General features: G+C 32.9%; 1 protein-coding gene across 2 annotated transcripts in view; it reads left to right on the forward strand.

Annotated features, from left to right (window-relative positions):
- LOC133195807 (rho guanine nucleotide exchange factor 3-like) overlaps window positions 1-19,809 on the forward strand; it is a 52,197-nt gene continuing 32,388 nt past the window's right edge. Inside the window, exons 1-5 of one of the 2 annotated variants that reach the window (XM_061331754.1) lie at window positions 1-102; window positions 2,847-2,922; window positions 3,014-3,085; window positions 7,163-7,255; window positions 10,023-10,202. In XM_061331754.1, coding sequence (XP_061187738.1) covers window positions 71-102; window positions 2,847-2,922; window positions 3,014-3,085; window positions 7,163-7,255; window positions 10,023-10,202 — 453 coding nt within the window. In that variant the 5' untranslated portion in view covers window positions 1-70. The remainder of the gene's footprint in view (window positions 103-2,846; window positions 2,923-3,013; window positions 3,086-7,162; window positions 7,256-10,022; window positions 10,203-19,809) is intronic. The other variant, XM_061331755.1, reaches the window with a different exon arrangement.

Raw genomic sequence — 19,809 nt, forward strand, 5'->3', positions numbered from 1 at the left:
GCCGCCATTTTCAAAACAAAGTTGAGTTATTTTTATAATTTTATTCTAAATTAAGTTGGACTAAGTAGGTATGCCTTCAGCAGGGGACGAAAATGTATTTAGGTGAGTTTTCACAAATGCGTATTTTTTGCGGGTTTTTATAGGCCTTCTATATATTCATTTTAAGTGGTGCTCAGTTACTGCACAACGAGACCACACACCTCTGCAAGATAACTTTTTTTAGTTGGAAAAAATACAAAATTTTCCGAATAATTAGAAATGAATCATAATGCACAGCTAGGCGCCTGGATTTTTATCAAGAAGTTAGCAAAAAAGCCCTAGATTTAAAACCCCTACCCCCTCTATATATACACTTAATTCTGTGGGCAAATTCATAAATGATAACATGTTGTAGTAGCCATACAGTTTTATATATAGTATTCCCATTAACTGAAATAGTACAATATTATTGTTGAAATGAGCAATGTCATTTACAAATTGTTATACTATCCATTGGCATATCTTTTCTTTATTATTGTAATAATTTCATACTTGTCTGTTATGGGCTCTAAATTAGAGAATAAATGTTCTGTTTTGATACGAAAAAAAAAATATACAAAGGTATGGTAGAATTTGTTTATTTATTTGCATAAACACCAAAATGGGTCAGCAACTATCTAAACAAAACATTTCACATCAAATATAGTATTGTCAGGTGAACCTTTTGCTACTAAAATGTATATATAATCATTAAAAAAGGGTCTTGAAAAGTCTGAACATGAAGTAGAAAAGTCAGACTGTATGAACTATGGACAAGCATAGCGGCTAATGAAAATAAGACAATCACCAACTGAGAATATAGAATAATGAACAAACACATTTATAACCAAGAAAAGTCAGGTTGTTGAATTGGTGAAAATGGCGATCAAGTGAGCGGCTGCTAGATAGAATGTTCTATCGGTAAAACGGTTGCAAATAACATTGAAAACTTTAACCTTTTTTATGAATCAAGCAATTCTTTCCCTCTTATGTATATGTATATTGTATTTCGTGTGTATGATCATAATCATTCATATACATTTTAACAATGTACTTTCTTTTTGCCCCATGAGGGCCCTTAATTGATCAATAAACGAATTGAATTGAATTAGTATGTCACTCGTGAAATTAGTTATATCAAGGATTTTTTAAGAAGTATATTTTAGATAAGTACTCATATAGTACGACTCCAAATCGCAAAGAAAATGGGGGGTCAGTGTACATCTTACTGAGCTACGGTACAATTTAGTTGACCTTTTTGCACTTAAATTGTAACTTTTTGGTTATTCACTTTAATCTTTATCATATTTAATCTTTATCATATTTTATCAGATGTAATTATGGCAAGTAATATAACCTTATTTTACCTAAAATGGTTTGAATAATATTTATCATTGAACAAATCATGCAAATTAATGCGCATAAATTATTGTGTGACCTTTTTGCACTAAAAAGTATCATATTTGGGGTATAAAAAATCTAAATAGGCAGTAAAATATTTTCTTGTATCAAACTTTTTATGACAAGTGCTGATCGGTAGGAATCATTGTGTTGTTTAAAATAGTGAAAGAAAAAATTTTGGGGTCAGTGATGTAGATTTTGAGATATTGGTCAAAATGTGCGATTTTCAGGCAAAAAGCGGTGTAAATTTTATCTTGACTTCTTTAATACATCTTCATTTCTTGGCAAAGTCTGTAGAGTGAATGTGTAAAATTTGTTCTAAAATAATAAATTGAGACCTATACTTAATATTCCTAGCATGTCATAATGAAAAATATTCTCTAAATAAAAATATGTGGGACTAAAGTTCCAAGATATTTAATCAAAAAAATGTGTAAATTTGAAGAATTTTCTTCTAAATATCCTTCCACCACAAGAAATAGTCCCTCATAAATCTTGCTTCTTAATGAATTTGCGAGCAGTTTTTTTAATTGAATCTTGAATAATTTGCATTGTTTAATTTAAATATGTTATAAAAATTGAATTGTAATAGATAGTTTTTGTGATAAAGGTTCTGACTGAACTTTTCTTAAAAGCTGACGAGTGACATACCTTAAGGCAGAGATGTAGAAAACTGCCGGTCATGCCAGGAAAACTGACTTAAAATGCTTGTGACTGGTAAAAATGCCATTTCTGTCGGTCCAAATGACTGGCATGTTATTTTTATCTGTTAATATCGGCACATTTTTCAGCAGAATTTTTGTTGACGTTACATATATATGTATGTTTGACAATGACAAAACTTTTCTGTAGATAACACACAGATTTCAAATAAATCCACTCACTGGTGCATTTTGAAGTTTAAGAAAGGTACTCCCATATAATTTCTTACTGGTATTTGATGTAAGACAAAGAGACCTGTACTATTTGTCTTTAATCATTTTAAAACAAAATTTGCACCTTTTAATGAGTGTCAAGATATTAAGCATAAATAGCAAACTAATAAACTTATTTTCAAAGTTGAGGATTGGTTGTCTATAATCAACAAATTAGCATATTTTACGATATTTCATTCCCAAGAAAAATTGTCTGGAAGATGAAGTGTCCAGACATACAGCATTCAGATATGTAATGAGATTGAGTAATATTAATAAAGATATAACACAAACAACATTTCATGACAATAACACGAATCATGAGTATGTTTATTATTAAACATCATTGGAGTTGGTGTACTTATTTCTCCAGATTGAAAATGGCAGAAATTAATTTGAGGCCTACTTTAATAAGTAGTTTTGAAAAATAATTATATGTTCCATGTGAATTTTATACGTTTTGACCATATTCAATGTGAATTTTATATGTTATGACCATATTTTTCTTTCTAGACTACCAGAAGTTAAGGATGAGAAAAAATCAAGACGTCATTCAATCATAGGTTTAGGTTTTGACATTCCAAAACTGGTAAATTTTACATATACAAATTTACTGAGACTGATTTTTAGTTAGTCTAAGTTACTTGTTTTTGTGTCATTATTTATTTTGTTGCTTGCAGGGAAAACGAAAAAGAAAACAAGCAGATGAAGACAATATCAGCATTCAGAGTTATGACACAAGTAAAGCTAAGGTTGGTTCCTTGACTCGGTAGTATTTTTCCCAGCCATATGATCCTAACCTTAGCCCCAGGGGCCATGATTAGTTTGTAAATGGAAACTTACACTAGATAAATTAGGATATTTGTATACTAAATTGAGTAACTGCTGCACAGCTGTTTTTGAGAAGAGGATTTTTTGAAGATTTTTTATACCACTGCTCTGAAGGAGAGGGGGTATACTGTTTTACCCTTTTGTGTCTGTCTGTGTGTCTGCCCATAACAAATTTTCATCACATTTTTTTCTCAGCAACTACTCATCCAAGATGCTTGAAATTTTAGCTCACTCCATGTTTAAGCATACCATATGGTGGGATTTATTCTTGTATGAATCTGATGACAACTTCCTGTTTATCTTTGTGTCTATCTGTACCAAATTTCTATTGCAGTTTTTTCAGCAAGTACTCATCGCAAATGCTTGAAATTTTAGTACACTCTCTTTTGGCATGCCATTTAGTGGGATTCATTTTTAGCTCACCTCAACGAAGTTGGGGGAGCTTATGTGATACCCTTGGTGTCGGCATCCCAGGTTAAAGTTTTTGGAGCAGTTTTCTTTTGAAGTGCTTACATGCCCTATATTAATCAGAGATGCATGGAGGATGCTTCTAGTGTACCGTATATACTTGCCTATAAGTCGGTCCGCCTATAAGTCGGTTGTATATTTTGAGGTTATTTTGGAGGGATTTGCCATTGACCCGCTTATACATGTAAGTCGGTACAACATTTTGCCAGAATCAGTTGACAATTTCAAATCAGTGCTCTGATGTTCATGCTGGTTTCGATTAATATTTTTGAAAATGACGCTGATGTTTAATTTTAAATCATTAAGCAAAATATATGATGCACACTTAAGATAAAAATAAAGTTATCAAAATATGTAAATACTTGTACTTTAATTATGTATAATTTTAGAATACATAAATGATATAATATATCCAGACTTTGTTCAACGATAATCGTGGGAAATGTGTATGTAAAATACTACATTTTGCCGTCCAGAAAAAATACAAATCTTTTTATGACTCGCCTATAAGTCGGACATAGAGTTTTGGGCTAAAATTTAACTCCCAAAAAACCGTATATACGGTATTTCATTGTACCAGTCAAAGTTTCAGATGCTGCAATTTTAGCTAAAGAATGACCAGGTTTATGTTTTTGGAACAGATCTCATTTTTAAGAAACTATAAGTCCTATATTGACCAAACTTGCATGGATGATACACTTAAGGATGCACACTACTGGACTTGCTAAATGGATGCTGGATCTGATCTACATTTTCTGGATGAGTGACCAGGTTAAAGTTTTTGGAGCAGATCTCATTTCCAAGTAACTATAAGCCCTATATTGACCAAACTTGCATTGATGATAAGTCTAAGGATGCACACTACTGGACTTGCTTCAGATTCTGAATCTGACCTATATTTTCAGGATGAGTGACCAGGTTAAATTTTTTGGAGCAGATCTCATTTCCAAGTAACTATATGGCCTATCTGAACCAAACTTACATGGATGATGCATCAAGGGGATGAACACTCTCAAACTTGTTTCAGAATTCAGATGCTGGATTTGACTCGCATTTTCTGGATGAGTGACTAGTTTAAAGTTTTTAGATAAGTCCATTCCCAAGTAACAGCAAGCCCCATCAGACCAAAATTGCATAAATAATGCATCTAGGGATGCACACATAATGCATCTAGGGATGCACACAACTAGATTATTAGTTTAGTGTGGGACTTTGCCTTACTTAAAGTGGGACTTTGCCTTACTTAAAGACAACATTCGTTGATTACCTATGTTTGTGTGAACCTGATGTCAACTTACTGTTTATCCGTGCATTCTGTTAGTACCAAATTTCTGTCATAGTTTTCTCAGCAACTACTAATATCAGCAGTTATTGTTGTGTCACTAGTTAAAAAGTCATATGTTTATTTGGCTGTTTTAAAAAGTCCTTGATTTTATAAAGAAGTCGGGCAGTTCTCTGCACTACAAGTGTATATATTAATTGTTTTAGACATAACTATCTGCTGTTCTTGTAATAAGGAGGATGCTAATAGTATTGTTTATATGAAAATGCAGAAGCTTCTCTTATTGTCCGATAAGTTATAACTATAAGAAAAATTCATTTGAAGTTCTTATCTACCTGGATTGGAACATTCACTTTTTCCAGTGTTATTTGTTAGCCCTGTTTGTTTAAGAATTTTTCATTGATATCATGGAGGCCTTGCAGAGAAGTGTTTATCAGTTAGTGGAATCCTTTCATCTTGGGACTGGTCTAAACTGGGTGTTCAGACAGGCTTATCTGAGTCAGAGAAACCTGACCTAATCAGGAAATTTTCATCTATTTGTGGTTTTTACCTGGATATTTTTATGTTTTCCTACAAAAAAAAAAAAAAAAAAAAAAAAACTGATTAAAATTTTGATACATTGATATTCACCACTTAATTCACTCCTGTCAGACAGAAATTTGTGGAAGTTTAAAGAATTGGATGTGTGGATTAAATTGCAGTCAGAATTGGAATTCATTGTACATCAGTGTGAACACAATTCAATGTTACTAAGTTTCTGTTTCAAACTATGTGAAAGGGATTTATATAATGTGAGTTCCAGAGCATTCATGAGAATAAACATGTAATGTTTTGGGTCAAATGGAGATGTTGAATGAGGCATCATGTTCTTGTGTCATAGAACTAGAGACCTTGTTCACACAGACCTTATACACACCACAACCAAAGGTAATGTCCATCCTAGCCTGTAGAACATTCCTCAATCACAGGAAATACCTGGGTCCACACCTTTTCTGAGCCATTTTTCTGAGCCAAGTTTACACATTTTAATTAATTAAACATAGGGTTGAGTCTTAGTCTGACCCGGCACATATTGCAGCTATTAGGGGTCCTCTTTTCAAACAAATAGTGTCCCAGGGTCCATTCAAACAGGTAAAGGCCTTCTCTGATCCAGGCTACCTCATGTTTTATTCATAGTCAATATCTTAATAAATAAAAAGTATTAATTAGAGCAAGTCTAGTAGAGGACAACCAAGCCTCAGCTCTAATCTAAGCTAAGGTCTAATACACAAGTAATGTACTCAGGGATCAACCATGAAAAGTGCTTTGTTTTTGACCCAGTCCTTGAAAAAGTGTTTGAAAATGCTTACATAGCAGCAACAATTCAAAGTTGTTTTATGTTCTGTTTCACTAAAACCAGTAACAAATTGAGTAGAAGAAATTGATTAGAATGAATTTTCTGTTAATGATTATTCAATTCTATTAGTCCTCAAAAATCACATTTCTAGAATTAAAGCCATGCTGTGTAGCGTGATTTTACAAATGACACATCAGACTGAAAAAAAATCCCAACCAAAAAATGAACCAAGCCGAAAATGGAGATTTTGTACTGTGTATCAAACTGACAAAAAATAATTCAGATTAGGAAAATTGATCATTTAGTCATTTAGTACTGCAAGAAGAAAGATATTTATGAACAATAGGAGCTTGCTGCTTGGAATTCTTTCATTGGATGGGAATTTATACAGTGAAAATATCTGCAGTGCTTTTTTTGCATTACATGGGTAATTTTGATTTTTTTTACTAGCCCAAGAGGCTATCTCCAAAAACCACTAACCGGACCTTAAAGAACGGTAGCCCGGGGTGGATGATCCCAATGACACCCCTGATATCTAAATAAAAAAAATAAAATGTTGTCATTCTCTGGAGAAGAAAGTCTTGTGTGACCATGCTGAGTAGCAGCAAATAATTGGGAAGGCTTGCTTGTATTATAATCCTGCATGTCTATCACCTGTATTTTACAGGTGTAATCAAACATAGGTAGCTAAATAGTTTCTTCACTAGATTGGGTTGAATCTGATAAAGATTACAAGTTTCCATTTTGTACAAATTTCAATACAATCAAGCACATATGAAGCTTGATAAAACAGGCATAATTATGATGTGGTGGTGGAAGTTTCATTTCTGAAGTTAAAAATTTAGGGTGACAATTATCATCAACATTGCATTTATAAACTTTGTGATATTATTGTTTTGATTTTTTTTCTAGCAGAAAAAGAGCCGGAAGTCCATGCTTAGAGTTTCTTCCATTGCCAATCTTTTGTCTCCTTCAAAGTCCATCAAGCGAGAAAATGAATTTCAAGTAAGCAAGCAAATCTAAAATACACTCAATGTCAGAAAGAACAAGGTTCACTTAGGGCCTTTTTTGGCCCTAATTCAAAACTGTTCAATTTTAGATGACAATGCATCAAGCATTGTCACCACATATCCTTTTATAATGATGTAAATTTTATGCTAGTCTAGGCATTATGTTGCAATGATTGGGAAGGGCTTTCGCCATGCACCATAGCTGCATTGAAGTGTAAACAACTGTTGGTGGTGCCAAGGTGCGCATTCAGTTTTTGTTTTTAACAATGTTAGTTGGAAATAGTTTGTGTACAACTTTCTTACTTATTTTACTTCGTTTTAAATGCAGTCATTAGGTCACCTGAGTCACTTTACTCATGTTGATACATATTGATGAAAGCTATTCAACTGCATCAACATTTTTTGACCTTGACTTTTCCTTTCACATTGACCTCACTTTTCAAAAACTTATGTTTAGCTCAGTTTCAAAGAAACTATTCAAGTTTTTATCAAATCTTATATGCTGATACAAATTGGTGAGAGCTATTCAACTTTTGACTTAACCTTTCCTTTGACCCTGATGTCACTTTAAAAATTTTTGTTTGGCAAAATTTCAAAGAAACCATTCCAGATAATATTAATAAACCTTATATGCTGATACATATTAGTAAGAGCTATTCAACTTTATCAATATGACTTTTCCTTTGACCTTGACCTTAAAAATTATGTTTAACTCAGTTTCAAAGAAACTATTCAAGACATTTTTATCAAACCTTTTATGCTGATACAGTACAATTCGTTTATTATCATAGTTTATTTGTCAGGCCAAAACTTTATAATAAGCGACTTTTATAATAACCATAGTCGGCTGAAATTCATGTCGGACGGCTGACGATACGACATTTGTGTAAATTATTGGATGTATTATACATCTTACGTTACATATAATTTCGATTTTTTAGGTTTATTTGAAATACAAGCTAACTAACATATCATTTCACAATATTTACTTACTGTTTCAACTTTTTATTATAAATAAATTCACTTAAATAAAGCTTAATACTCTTCAAACTCAATCTTCTAGATCCCTTGGCATCCATCTTGTTTATTTTGATCTACTTTCATTTTCAATTTATGGTTAATTCAAATTACCAATGTTTCGTTTCGTTTCGGTTTTTTTTTTTTTTGGTCACATATTAAATAAATTAACACAGCAACAAAGCATGCATTCAAATTGTTTCTTTTATTCATCCAAAGTAGACATAAAAAAATTTACCTATTTACACTTAATGTCGCCGTATAATTAAAATTAATTGATACACTGATGAGCATATGCATTCAAAGCCGCTTGGACAGACTGGTGAAAGAGTTAATTTCACTTAATTATTTCTTAATTAATCGGGTAGTTTTGTAAATGTAATTAACTATGAACATTGATCCAGAACACCAAGCGTAAGAAAGCTTGGGTTAATATTGACACTTAATTTACTTTCAACACATTTGGTAAAACGTATTTATTACGAACGTACAATTCAGGATTAAGATAAGAAGAAAATAAGTTATGAAAAAAAGAGTTCGTGTTATCCTGTCATGTACTTTATGAAATAAACAGACTCCCTGTCAATCGCTCAGGTAAGTGCACTGAAGTGTGACTAATCTCCCCAGTCTTTCACTATCGGCAAATTTCAAAGTGAAAATCAAACCATTGTGTATAGACAAGCGACAGTGCATGAACCACAGGTGTAGATAGGTGTCATCTTTTGTTTTGTTGATTGTCCCAAGAGTGAAAAGGTGTGAAAAAAATATTACGGACGGAAATTTTCTATTATAGTAAGCGAAGTGTATACTTTTACCTATGATAATAACAGACGAAATTTATAATGAATTATTAAGAAATGGTTTTGTGTTTCAGATATCTATGATAAAAAAAGAAGTATGATATAAAACCGCTATGATAAAAAACGAATTGTACTGTACATATTGGTGAGAGCTATTCATCCACATTTTTTGACTTTGACCTTTCCTTTGACCTTGACCTCACTTTTCCTAAATTTGTAAGAAAGAAAAGAAAACTATTCAAATTATTTTTTAATCAGACTTCATATGCTTATCATGCTTGTACATATTGATGAAAGCTATTAAATCACATCAACAGTTTCGAACCTGACCTTTCCATTTAACTTTGACATCTGTGTTTAGCTCAGTTATAAGAAAGAAATCACTATAAATTATCATACTTCTTGTGCTGAAGTGATTGATTTTAAACTGCATCAACATTTTTTACCTTGACCTTTTCTTTGACCTTGACCCAACTTTTTAGCTCACCTGAGCTTTCTGTAGTCCATCTGTCCGTCTGTCTGTCTCCATGTAATCTTGACCAGCTATAACTTTGTAATCCTTGTAATTATTGGAAGCTCATACTTGGTACAGAGATTGTTTATGACCTGAGGGTGTGTCATGACTTTGACCCAAGGTCATTCTGGCAAGTTCAACGTGACTGGCAGAAAAAGTATAAAATTCTTGGACCAGGGAGGGATGGTATTATTTTGTGACCTTGCTCACAGTACCTCTAGTTTATTTCTAAACTTAGAGGCAACCAAGTTTTACTTGCAGACAAAACAAAGTTTGAGTTCACTTGCCGGAATGTCAGGGAATCTGAGAGTTAATGTATACCCCTTAATTGTATGGCTCTGTCAGTATTCCAGTTAACGTTAAAGATTGTGTTTCAAGGGTCAAACATTTAAACATTGAATATACAAATAGTACATGTATCTATATTTCAGAGATCAATCAGCTTTAAAGTTCCCCCATCCCCTATTACCAAACACAATGTGACCCCATACAAGGCCCCCCAGCCTTCCCCTGCAAAGCGGCGACTCAGTCGCACATGGAGTGAGATGATGAGTACCACAGAGGGACATATCCCCTCACAGCTGTCACACAGAGACATCAAAAGACAAGAGGTATGCAAATTTGTCTACAGTGTACATGTGCTTAAATAGTTAAAGCAGACATGAGAGCTTGAGATGATACTGGTTCCAGTCTGTGATACTTTATTAAATTACTGATTCTGCCTATATTGGGTGAACTTGTATATAAAGTATGCCTATGAAAAATCATTTTATTGTCTCACCTTGTGAAAATGGGTGGAATGTAGTGTAAACAATTACTATCTCCTTGGATTTGGTTGTCATTCTATAAAGTTTGAATATTTTACCAGTCAGAGCACTACAGAAACTAGTATTATTTTGAAAGCTACTCAAGTTATTTGTCTGTTTTTGCTTCACTTTATTCCTACTTTATTCATTAATTGCAATGTACATTTTCATTAGTTCTTGGATTTTAGAAACATTGATGCAACCAACCAAGTTCGTTGGAAGTTTTACTAGAAGTATCTATCATGGTAATGGATGCGAAAATTGTACAATGTAAATGAAGTCCAGAGATTCAAAATTGTTAAAGACAGGGATTTATCACTTATCAGCCTATTTTGGGAAATGCCAGTTTTAGGGAATTGGAAAATTTTTTGACTTTTTGATGAAATTGGGGAAAAATAAAAAATCTTACTATCGTCATGTATTCAGTTGTAATTCATTTAACAATTCAGCATGAACATTATTTGGGCATCTAAATTAACAGACAATTAAATATGATCCAACTTCATCATACAAGATCAATTATGAATTAAATAGACTAATAAAATTAAATTTGACTTCAATAAGTATAAAGTATTTATACAACTTAGGGTAGTACATGTGTGTGTGAGATTCATATTTAGGTCATTAGAATCTGATTAGATCTCATTAGAATTCAGGTGAGCGATGTGGCCCCTGTGCCTCTTTTTATTATGACTATTTATTAACTGTGTAATAATATTAGTTATCAAACTATTATAGATAGAATTGATTTTTAGCTCACCTGAGCCAAAGGCTCAAGTGAGCTTTTCTGATCAAAATTTATCCGTTGTCTGTCCTTGTCGGTGTTGTCATTAACTTTCACAATTTAATCTTCTTCTCCAGAACTACTGGGCCATTTTCAACCAAACTTGGCACAGAGTATCCTTGGTAGGGGTGGGACGATATACCAATACACAGATACATACCGATATTTTCTGCTAAGATACGGATTACGATACGTGCATTGAAATATCGGTATGAAACGATACATCTATCAAAAAATTGAAAATGAAATCAGTTGTCCTTGGAAAATGGCAGCTTGTATGAAATGAAGAGAGGATATTGATATTGAAAACACGCTTTAAAACTAATAAGTCATAGATAAGGGGTGAAACATTTTCACTTTTAAGCATCTTCGCAAGATGGGACAAGAAAAGTTCAGTATGTAAAGAGTGTTACATGTATATACAGAAAGTATCGTTTCCACAACAGTTGATATTATACAAGTAATAGCTTTGTAAAAAAGCTTGCCTGACTAATCAATCAATATCTATGGAACGTATAAGCAAGAGAGGTGCTAAACAGAGAGGTGTTTCCGTCATTAAGGAACGACATAGTTGCGATACTTCATTACGCCAGATGTACAATTGACTTTCTCATATGTCATGTAATATGAAGTTTCAAATACTACAGATTAACGAATATCTAAGACATGGCACTATTTGGTCATTTATTAGTTAGCCCATGGGCTGACTAGTTACGCTGGGATGAAACTACAAGTGTGCTAGTGTAGATTATAATTCTTGGAATAATAGTTAGATGATTTGTTTTAAAGAAATTCATATTACATGTACTCTCTTACTAGAGGGTGCGCTTCTTCATGCACACTCTCTGGTCAGTGATAGATTGATGAGACAGCCTCTATTATTTTCTGTTGTTATCAACGACGAAGTAAATTATGAACAGTTTTAACTGGGAAAATTGTCTTGAAGTGTTTGAGAGAAAAATGCTTCAATGCTGCTCTAGAACTCAGAGTAAATGACCTGTTCACTTTATAGCTAGAGCAAAGCAAGATACAAATCCCCCCCCCCCCCCCCCCCCCCGACAAAACTCATACAATGATGGTCTTACCTAACCTAACCTTGTAATGTACATTAGGCCAAATTAAAAAATATGTGTGGTTCCAGTTACCCGACCATCCCTATTTTACACCCCCGACCCTAAACATTTTTTTCGGCAATTTTCATATTTTTTCCGGAATTTTCTCCAATTTCCATCATCGGCTCTGGTATTAGTTTTAGTCTCAGCAATGGCGGCCTCCTTGAAAAACATCGTTTCAACACATGCAAGTGTTTAATAGTGTTAAATCTAAAGCAAGCTAGCATGGCACGACAGCTTGCTTTGTTTTCCAGCGTCATGTTTTTTTTGTTTTGCTTTTTATTTTGATTGTATTGATCCTAATGTTTAAGATAGATTAACTTGTAAATTATTAAATAATTTATATCAGGATCATTTAATTTAAAAATTTTAAACCGAAAGTAGAAAAAAAAAATGATGAGGATAAGGTACAAACAAGACTTCTGATTTTACCTGAATAAAGTCATCATACATAGTACCAATATATATGAGAAATAAGCTTGGAAGTATGAAATCTTCAATGAGGCAAAAGGTGTTCATTGTAAGAATTTAAAATTTTAACAACATTAAATTTTTATAATTCTCACACATGAATGATTCTATGTCACCTTGCTTATGTGGTTTATTAGGGCCCCGCAAGGATTTGCGGGTGCCCTATAGTAATCACTCTGTCTGTCTGTCTGTCCGTCTGTCTGTCTGTCTGTCCGTCTGTCATTCTTCCGTCCACATATTTTCTGTTTTTTTCTAATAACTTTTTTTAGGGTTGACCAATTAAGTTCAAATTTGGTATGTTGGTTGAATAGGCAGTAAGACATATTTTGATGCTAAGTTTGGTTCTCTGTGTCATCTGGTTTGAAGCTGGGGTGGTGGGGTAGATTCCTTAACTTTATATAAGAGTGAATTGGCAAAGAGAGATAACTGCTGAGAATGTTCCTATTGTAAACTATGAAAGGCTGCAATGAGTCTCTTGGGATTATTTAACTTTTCTCTTGAAGAAAATCCAAAGCATTTATCTTTATCTGTCACATTGAAATTAATTAACACCTCTGTCTGCAAATGAAGTTTGTTTTGAAGTTCAGGTCAATTCTGAATGATGTTTACATTCTCTGATATGTGGATTTAAAGACGTACAACACACTGGGGGAGATAACTCTTGCGATTTCAATAAAACGTTTAACATAACATTAAATTTGACGTTAATTACGAAGCGTCAAAATGACGAGCGATACGATCCCAATGTAATTAATGTAAAAAAAAATAGAATAGAGGTTTTTTATTTCTTTAGGAATACCAAATCCTATCCTTGATCATTTGCGCAATTGCAATAAATCTCCCACCTCCAGAAAAAAAGAAAAAAAGGACAGGTTCCCTAAACCTCTTTAATTTAAATTTAGTTAATTAATTCTTTAATATTGTATTTATGATATATACTAAGGCATTTTTTAAATCTAAAAATGTTAATGGTACTCTACATTGCTTTTTCCCGTTACAATCGGCCGCATAACATTGAGAATAAATATTACCGGTATGTTTAAATATCATATTACGAAAATAAACATTTTCTTTCTTTTCTTTGAAAAAAAAAATGAAAAAGATTAACCGTTTTCAGAAGGTCACTGATCAAAGAGAAACAACTCTAAAAATGTTGAGGTGTATGTCTTTCCTCCCCTTAGCTGAGTTATTCCTCCTGTTTTCCGAAGAATTATGAGTTTTTTCCCTCACAAATACACAGATACATTAAAGATTTTACAGTGTGTTGCAAGGAACACAAGAACTAAAAGCCAAAGTTTATACAAATTAAAGTAAGTATCAACAGTTTAAAATTATTTACTGAAATTAATACAACGGTTGCATCCCACTGAGAAAATCTTTTACTATAAACAGTATCAGTTCGCATTTCCTCGAATAAAAACAAAACGATTGATACCAATGTAGATGATACCATTGTAGATGATTAACATGAATAATTTTAATACTGATAAATAATTTACAATTTGGTACGACTGAAGTTAACATGGACGAATACATCATTTCCATTCATTGAAACAAAAGGAGGATACAATATCCGGGGGGGGGGGGGGGGGGGGGGGGGGGGGTGCACCCCTCTGCGTTTGAAAACAGAAATAATTTAAAACCTAAATGTACATATATTCCATTTTCATCACAAGAGAGTTGTACATACACCACTGTTGGTTCACTTAAAAAATAATATTCAATGCAAGTAGGTCATATAAAGGTTTGAAACTGCACCTGTGTGCATGAACTCCAAACCGGACACGTGGTCATAAAATCCTTAGAAAAATGGTTTTACTAAATATAAATACAAAAAAAAAATAGTTTTTAGAATAACAAAAAATATTAGTAGTCTATATCTAATCTGTATACCCGAATGAAGGATATTACTTTAGGAGTTCAATATGCCAATTATATTTATCATGCAGACGTAACCGATTTTTTTTTTTTTTTTTTTTCAAGATCGAATGTACTGCATTGCAGAGAAGAATGGAGGGGGGGGGGGGGTCTTAAAATTGCAGAAATTGCTTATTCATCTTCATTTAAATGCAGATGTAAAGTTTTATATTTGTGATAAATATAATGTACATTACATTTTTAAAGTAAAATATACTTTCCAGCTAGGAATTTTTATTTGTATTTGTAGAATCATAGCATTGTTTTCGTCCCAAGTCTGAAAGACGCTGTGAGAAATGTAACTTACGGAGAGAGGGGGAAGGTAGATTTTCTTCTATAAATTCAAAATGCGTCGTTTAAAAAATTTTCAAAAAATTATCAAGAACATTTTGATCATTAGTTACAAGAAGTAATAATTTTTTTCAAAATTAAACGACAGATTTTTTCATAAAAAAATATTTCATTTGAAAATCACGCATTTTTCAATGCAAAAATGAACCATAGTTTTTCAGTTTAAATTCTTCAAAATCGTTTTTCTCGAAGTGTACCTCAAAATCGTTTTTCTCGAAGTGTACCTCTACAAATTCACTTTGTTTGTGTGTTTAATAGTTAAACGAACGATTCAGCAAATTTTGACAGCTAGGCTAACCTTAAATATTTTAAAATAAGGGACTTTATAGTTAGTTTGTTGAATTTTTTTTGTACTCGTGATCAGCCAAAGGGGGGTAACTTTAGGAACTTCCTGTCCAAATTCGGCTCGAACGATTTTGACCAAAATGTACATACACATAGTAGATATGGTCATGTATACGATATACAAAAATAGCGAAAATTAAACGACAGGAAATTTTTGGGGTAGGTGTGTTGTACATCCTTAAATAATGTTCATACTTTATTTTGGTAAAATACACAATGAGTTATTTATGATTTTGTTGAATTCTAAAAACAAGATATAGATAAAGATATCTTTTTTATAATTATTTTCTTTTTTCTTTCTTTTTTCTTCCTGATGTAAATTCAAGAATACTATTTATTTTAAGAGGTAATCAGATAATAACCTCATTCTATCATTGCTGAAAAAGTTCTTGTTGTAAATTTAGAAGAAAAGGTTAAGAGAGCAGTATAATTAATCCCCTGAGATTAATTATCTTGCTGGTCACAGAAAATTTTAGAGGGTTGTGTTTCTGTCACTTTAAGATTAATTAACACCTTCGTCTGCAACTGATGTTTGTTTTGAAGTTAAGGTCAAGCCTGGGTGATATTTGCATTCACTGAAGACTGGCATTTTAGAAAACACATGCTTCATTCTTCTTTAAATATACATTTAATTGAGTCATTATAGAAATGATGTTTTTACTGCCTTATGTAAATACAAGGATACTATTTACAGGTTATTGGATATTTAGCAGTTGCTGTTGCTTATTCTTCTTTATATATTTTTAAATTTTTGTAATCAAGTAAAATTCTCATCCCATAATCTGCACCCTTATATTTCTACCTCTCAGCGGGGCCCTTGCTGACTGGTCAGATTTCTAGTTTTGTTTTAAATATTACTGTACAGGGCTCTCACACCCATTTTTGGTACTGGGGCCGGGGCCAATGGAATTGGGAAAAAAGCGGTGTTTTTATAAAAATTGGGAAATTTTTACCAGTCATAATTTTAACTCTTAAAACAAGAAAAATCAAATAAACACAGAATAATCATAGAAACTGAAAACAAATCATCTTATTTATTCAAGGTAGATCTTAATTAGACATGTAATTGACTGTTCAGATGTTTAGAACTTTAAAATAAAATGTTTGTCTTTGGATGTCCTGAAATGCTCTAGGGCTCTGGTCAGCTGCCTTGGAGTCAAGGACCCATTGGATTCTGACACAATTCTTATAATGTTGTCCAGACTCTCTTGTTTAAGACAGCTCCTCATGGGTGTGCAAACTGTGTTCATAAGAGAAAACAGCCGTTCCACACATGCTGTGGAACTTGGAATGAGGCAGGACAACAAAACCAGGTGGTACATGGCAGGATAAGAAGCACGCAAAATATCATCCTGGAACTGTCTAAGTAAAAAGTTTGGGTCTGCTAACTCATCCTCAGAAGCTCTCTGTCTAAAACAAAAAAAAAATGAAAGCGTCAATTTGAAGACTAACAACAATTAATTTAACATTTGATTTTGGAAACTTTAATAAAATTAAATTTGAGTTTTTTTGTCTCTGCCTCTTTCAACTGTAGTACTTTTCATAATTTATTAATTAATATTTATAATAATATTAAATTCAAAAACAAATTCCAATTAAAATATAGCAAGTGAATTAATTACCATTGGGTTTGAACTTTTACTTTGTATTTTAACTAGTAAAAATTTTAATTATAAATAATACACTGTTGTGATGTAATAAATTGTTACTAATAATTTAAATCTTAAAGTTAGTAAAACAAACATGCAACTGCACATTTAAATCTGACCTGAATACTGAATCCAGAAGAGCTGCAAACTCAGCGCAAAGTTTTACAAATTGTAAAACACTTACAGTCCTGGTACTTTAGACTGATTTATGATAAACTGAGATCTAATTCAGTAGCACTGAAAGTCAAAATTAAAATAAACAATATCATAAGATAACATTGAAACATTGATATTTCTGAATAAAAAATACAAAATTAACATCAACATGAAAATATAACAAGAAGTTGGTAAGTAAAAATAAAACAAAGTGGTTTAATCTAACAACAAACTCCATCAAATAAACATAAGGATACCTCATTAAAAACATCTGGTGTTTAAACCCAGCAAACTGTTGCTTGAATGTTTCCTCAGAAAAGACAGGCTGGGAGACTGTCCTATGTCCCTTGAATACATCCTCCAGTGCATTACCATAATGTGAAGCTAAACATCTTATTTCCTCCTGCACAATGTTAAGATACTAACTTTAATTTTTTTTTATGATGAAATTTAATCTTTGGAAAAGTTTTTTTTAAATACCACTCTGGGGCAAAACACTGTACTGGAAAATGAAATAATTTTTAATTCAATGCTTTTTTTAATAATATATCAATTGATTTTTGAACCTACCTCTCCAAACTCTGCTAATTCAGCAACAGTATTGGGTACCTCTTTTAGTTCAAATACCCTAAACCCAGCCAGCACTGGAGAACAATGAAATCCATCTTCAATCTCATGTATAAGGGCATGGATGAGAGGGACTGCCAGTTCAGCTACAACCTGGGTCATGGTATATACATTCTCCTGTTGCCTAAATAGTATTTTATAAATAATCATATTAATATTAACAGAAGACAAGTTAATATAAATGTACCAATATTAATATTCTTTCAAAAATATGAAATATTAAATAATTTACCGGAGTCTTCTTGCTAACTCTGTCCTATCATCAATTTCGGCCCAATATGTTGGAAGTCTGGAGAAGTGTAAGTCAACATCAGGATCTGCAACATTGCCTTCAGCACACACTCTGTATCTTTCTGTTAGATGGCGCAGTTCATCAGTGAGTTCCTAAGTAATAAATTATTGTAAAATTGTATTTAATATTACTTGGTAATAAAATTAAATCCTCTGAGGTAGAGTATTAATTAAATATAACTTTTTCTATTTGAATTATACATAATATGATACCTTGACTTTTATATTCACTCTGCTGAAATGAACATCTCCTTGTAAATAATCACTGAAGATGACGACCGGCTTAAGTGCATCACAAAGGACTGTTGCAGCAGCAATGGTCTTCTTATCTGTGAGCATGTTTCTATAACCTAGAATCTCAGGTTCTTTTTTTGCCTCATATATTGCATCCAAAGAGTCCAAAATTGAGGAATACCTATGTAGAAGCCGAACACAAGCACGCCCATGACTTAACCATCTGGTAGCTGCAGCCCTAATAAACTTGAGTTTTTTCTGATGATATGTTTCTTGTATTTCCTCAAAGACTGCATATCTCTTTGGAGAATAGTGGAATAATTTCCATATCCCAAGTAGTAGAGAGTCGAGCTCTTCGAGGACTGGAAAATCCTTTATGAGATGTTTCACGCACAGAGCAAGTTTATGGTTTCTGCAGTTAATGTACACTTGGTGAGGAACCAGATGACGAAAGCGTCGCTGAACACCTAAAATAGAGGTTTCTAATTTTATTATAAAATATTATAATGTAGGGTACCCTGGTTATGAACTACTTCTAGTCACTGTCTTACTGTCAGAATGAAATTAAATAACTTACTAACTATGAAATAGTTTACATTATATTACACTACTATTCACCAAGAAAATAAACTACAAATGTAGTGGCAGTGCTAAACTAAAAGTTAATATTTACCAGTGTTTACTCCACTCATGACATTGCAGCCATCGAAACCAACAAAGATGGCTTTACTAACGTCGAGTCCTTTGGCTATCAAAATTGATTCAAGGCTAGATGTCAGGCTCTCTGCATCAGTGCACTGAAGTTTAAGCAGTCCCAAAAATATTTCCCGAATTTTTCTCTTATTGACTCCAGAATCTCACTCTCAATGGAGAAGGAAAGGGAGGAAACAATATCTTGGACAGATGATGGTGAAGTATAAGTGAGGGTTGGGTGGTAAACTAGGTGATCTGCTACAGGTTTGTAATTCAACTCATCTCCCAAAAACTTGATCATATCTTTCAAGTTATCAGTAATTGCCCATCTCTTATAGAGCATAAATATGGCAGTCTTGAAGAGAGTTCCAAGGTATTCTAAATTTCTCTTTTTGTCTTGTTCTTTTAAGGCATCATTTTGTTGTTGAAGCATTTGTAATATTGATGGACTTTGATCAGACTTACCAGAGCTCAGGTATATAGACTCTGCTTGCTGGTGGGCTTCTGATTTATGATGCTTCTCTAATTTTCTTGTTGGGTGAGTTCCCAGGCTCCTAACTCCACCTGTTGCAAATGGACTAGTTGCAGAAGTGTCACTTTTACAGTCACCATACCGAAATTCACAGTACTTACAAAAGTAAGCTTCCTTTGCTGCACTGTGGTACAGCCACGGAAAAGTCAATTCATGAGAAATAGCGGACTTTTTTCTGCTATCACAGTGTTGAATTTTTAATTTTCTGGGTGGTTCGTAGTCATCTGTATCTGTGTCATTCTTCGCTGAG

Source organism: Saccostrea echinata, unplaced genomic scaffold (assembly GCF_033153115.1).
Source record: "Saccostrea echinata isolate AGI-Se365-2 ecotype Australia unplaced genomic scaffold, CSIRO_AGI_Sech_v1 ptg000029l, whole genome shotgun sequence".
NCBI classification, from domain to species: Eukaryota; Metazoa; Mollusca; class Bivalvia; order Ostreida; family Ostreidae; genus Saccostrea; species Saccostrea echinata.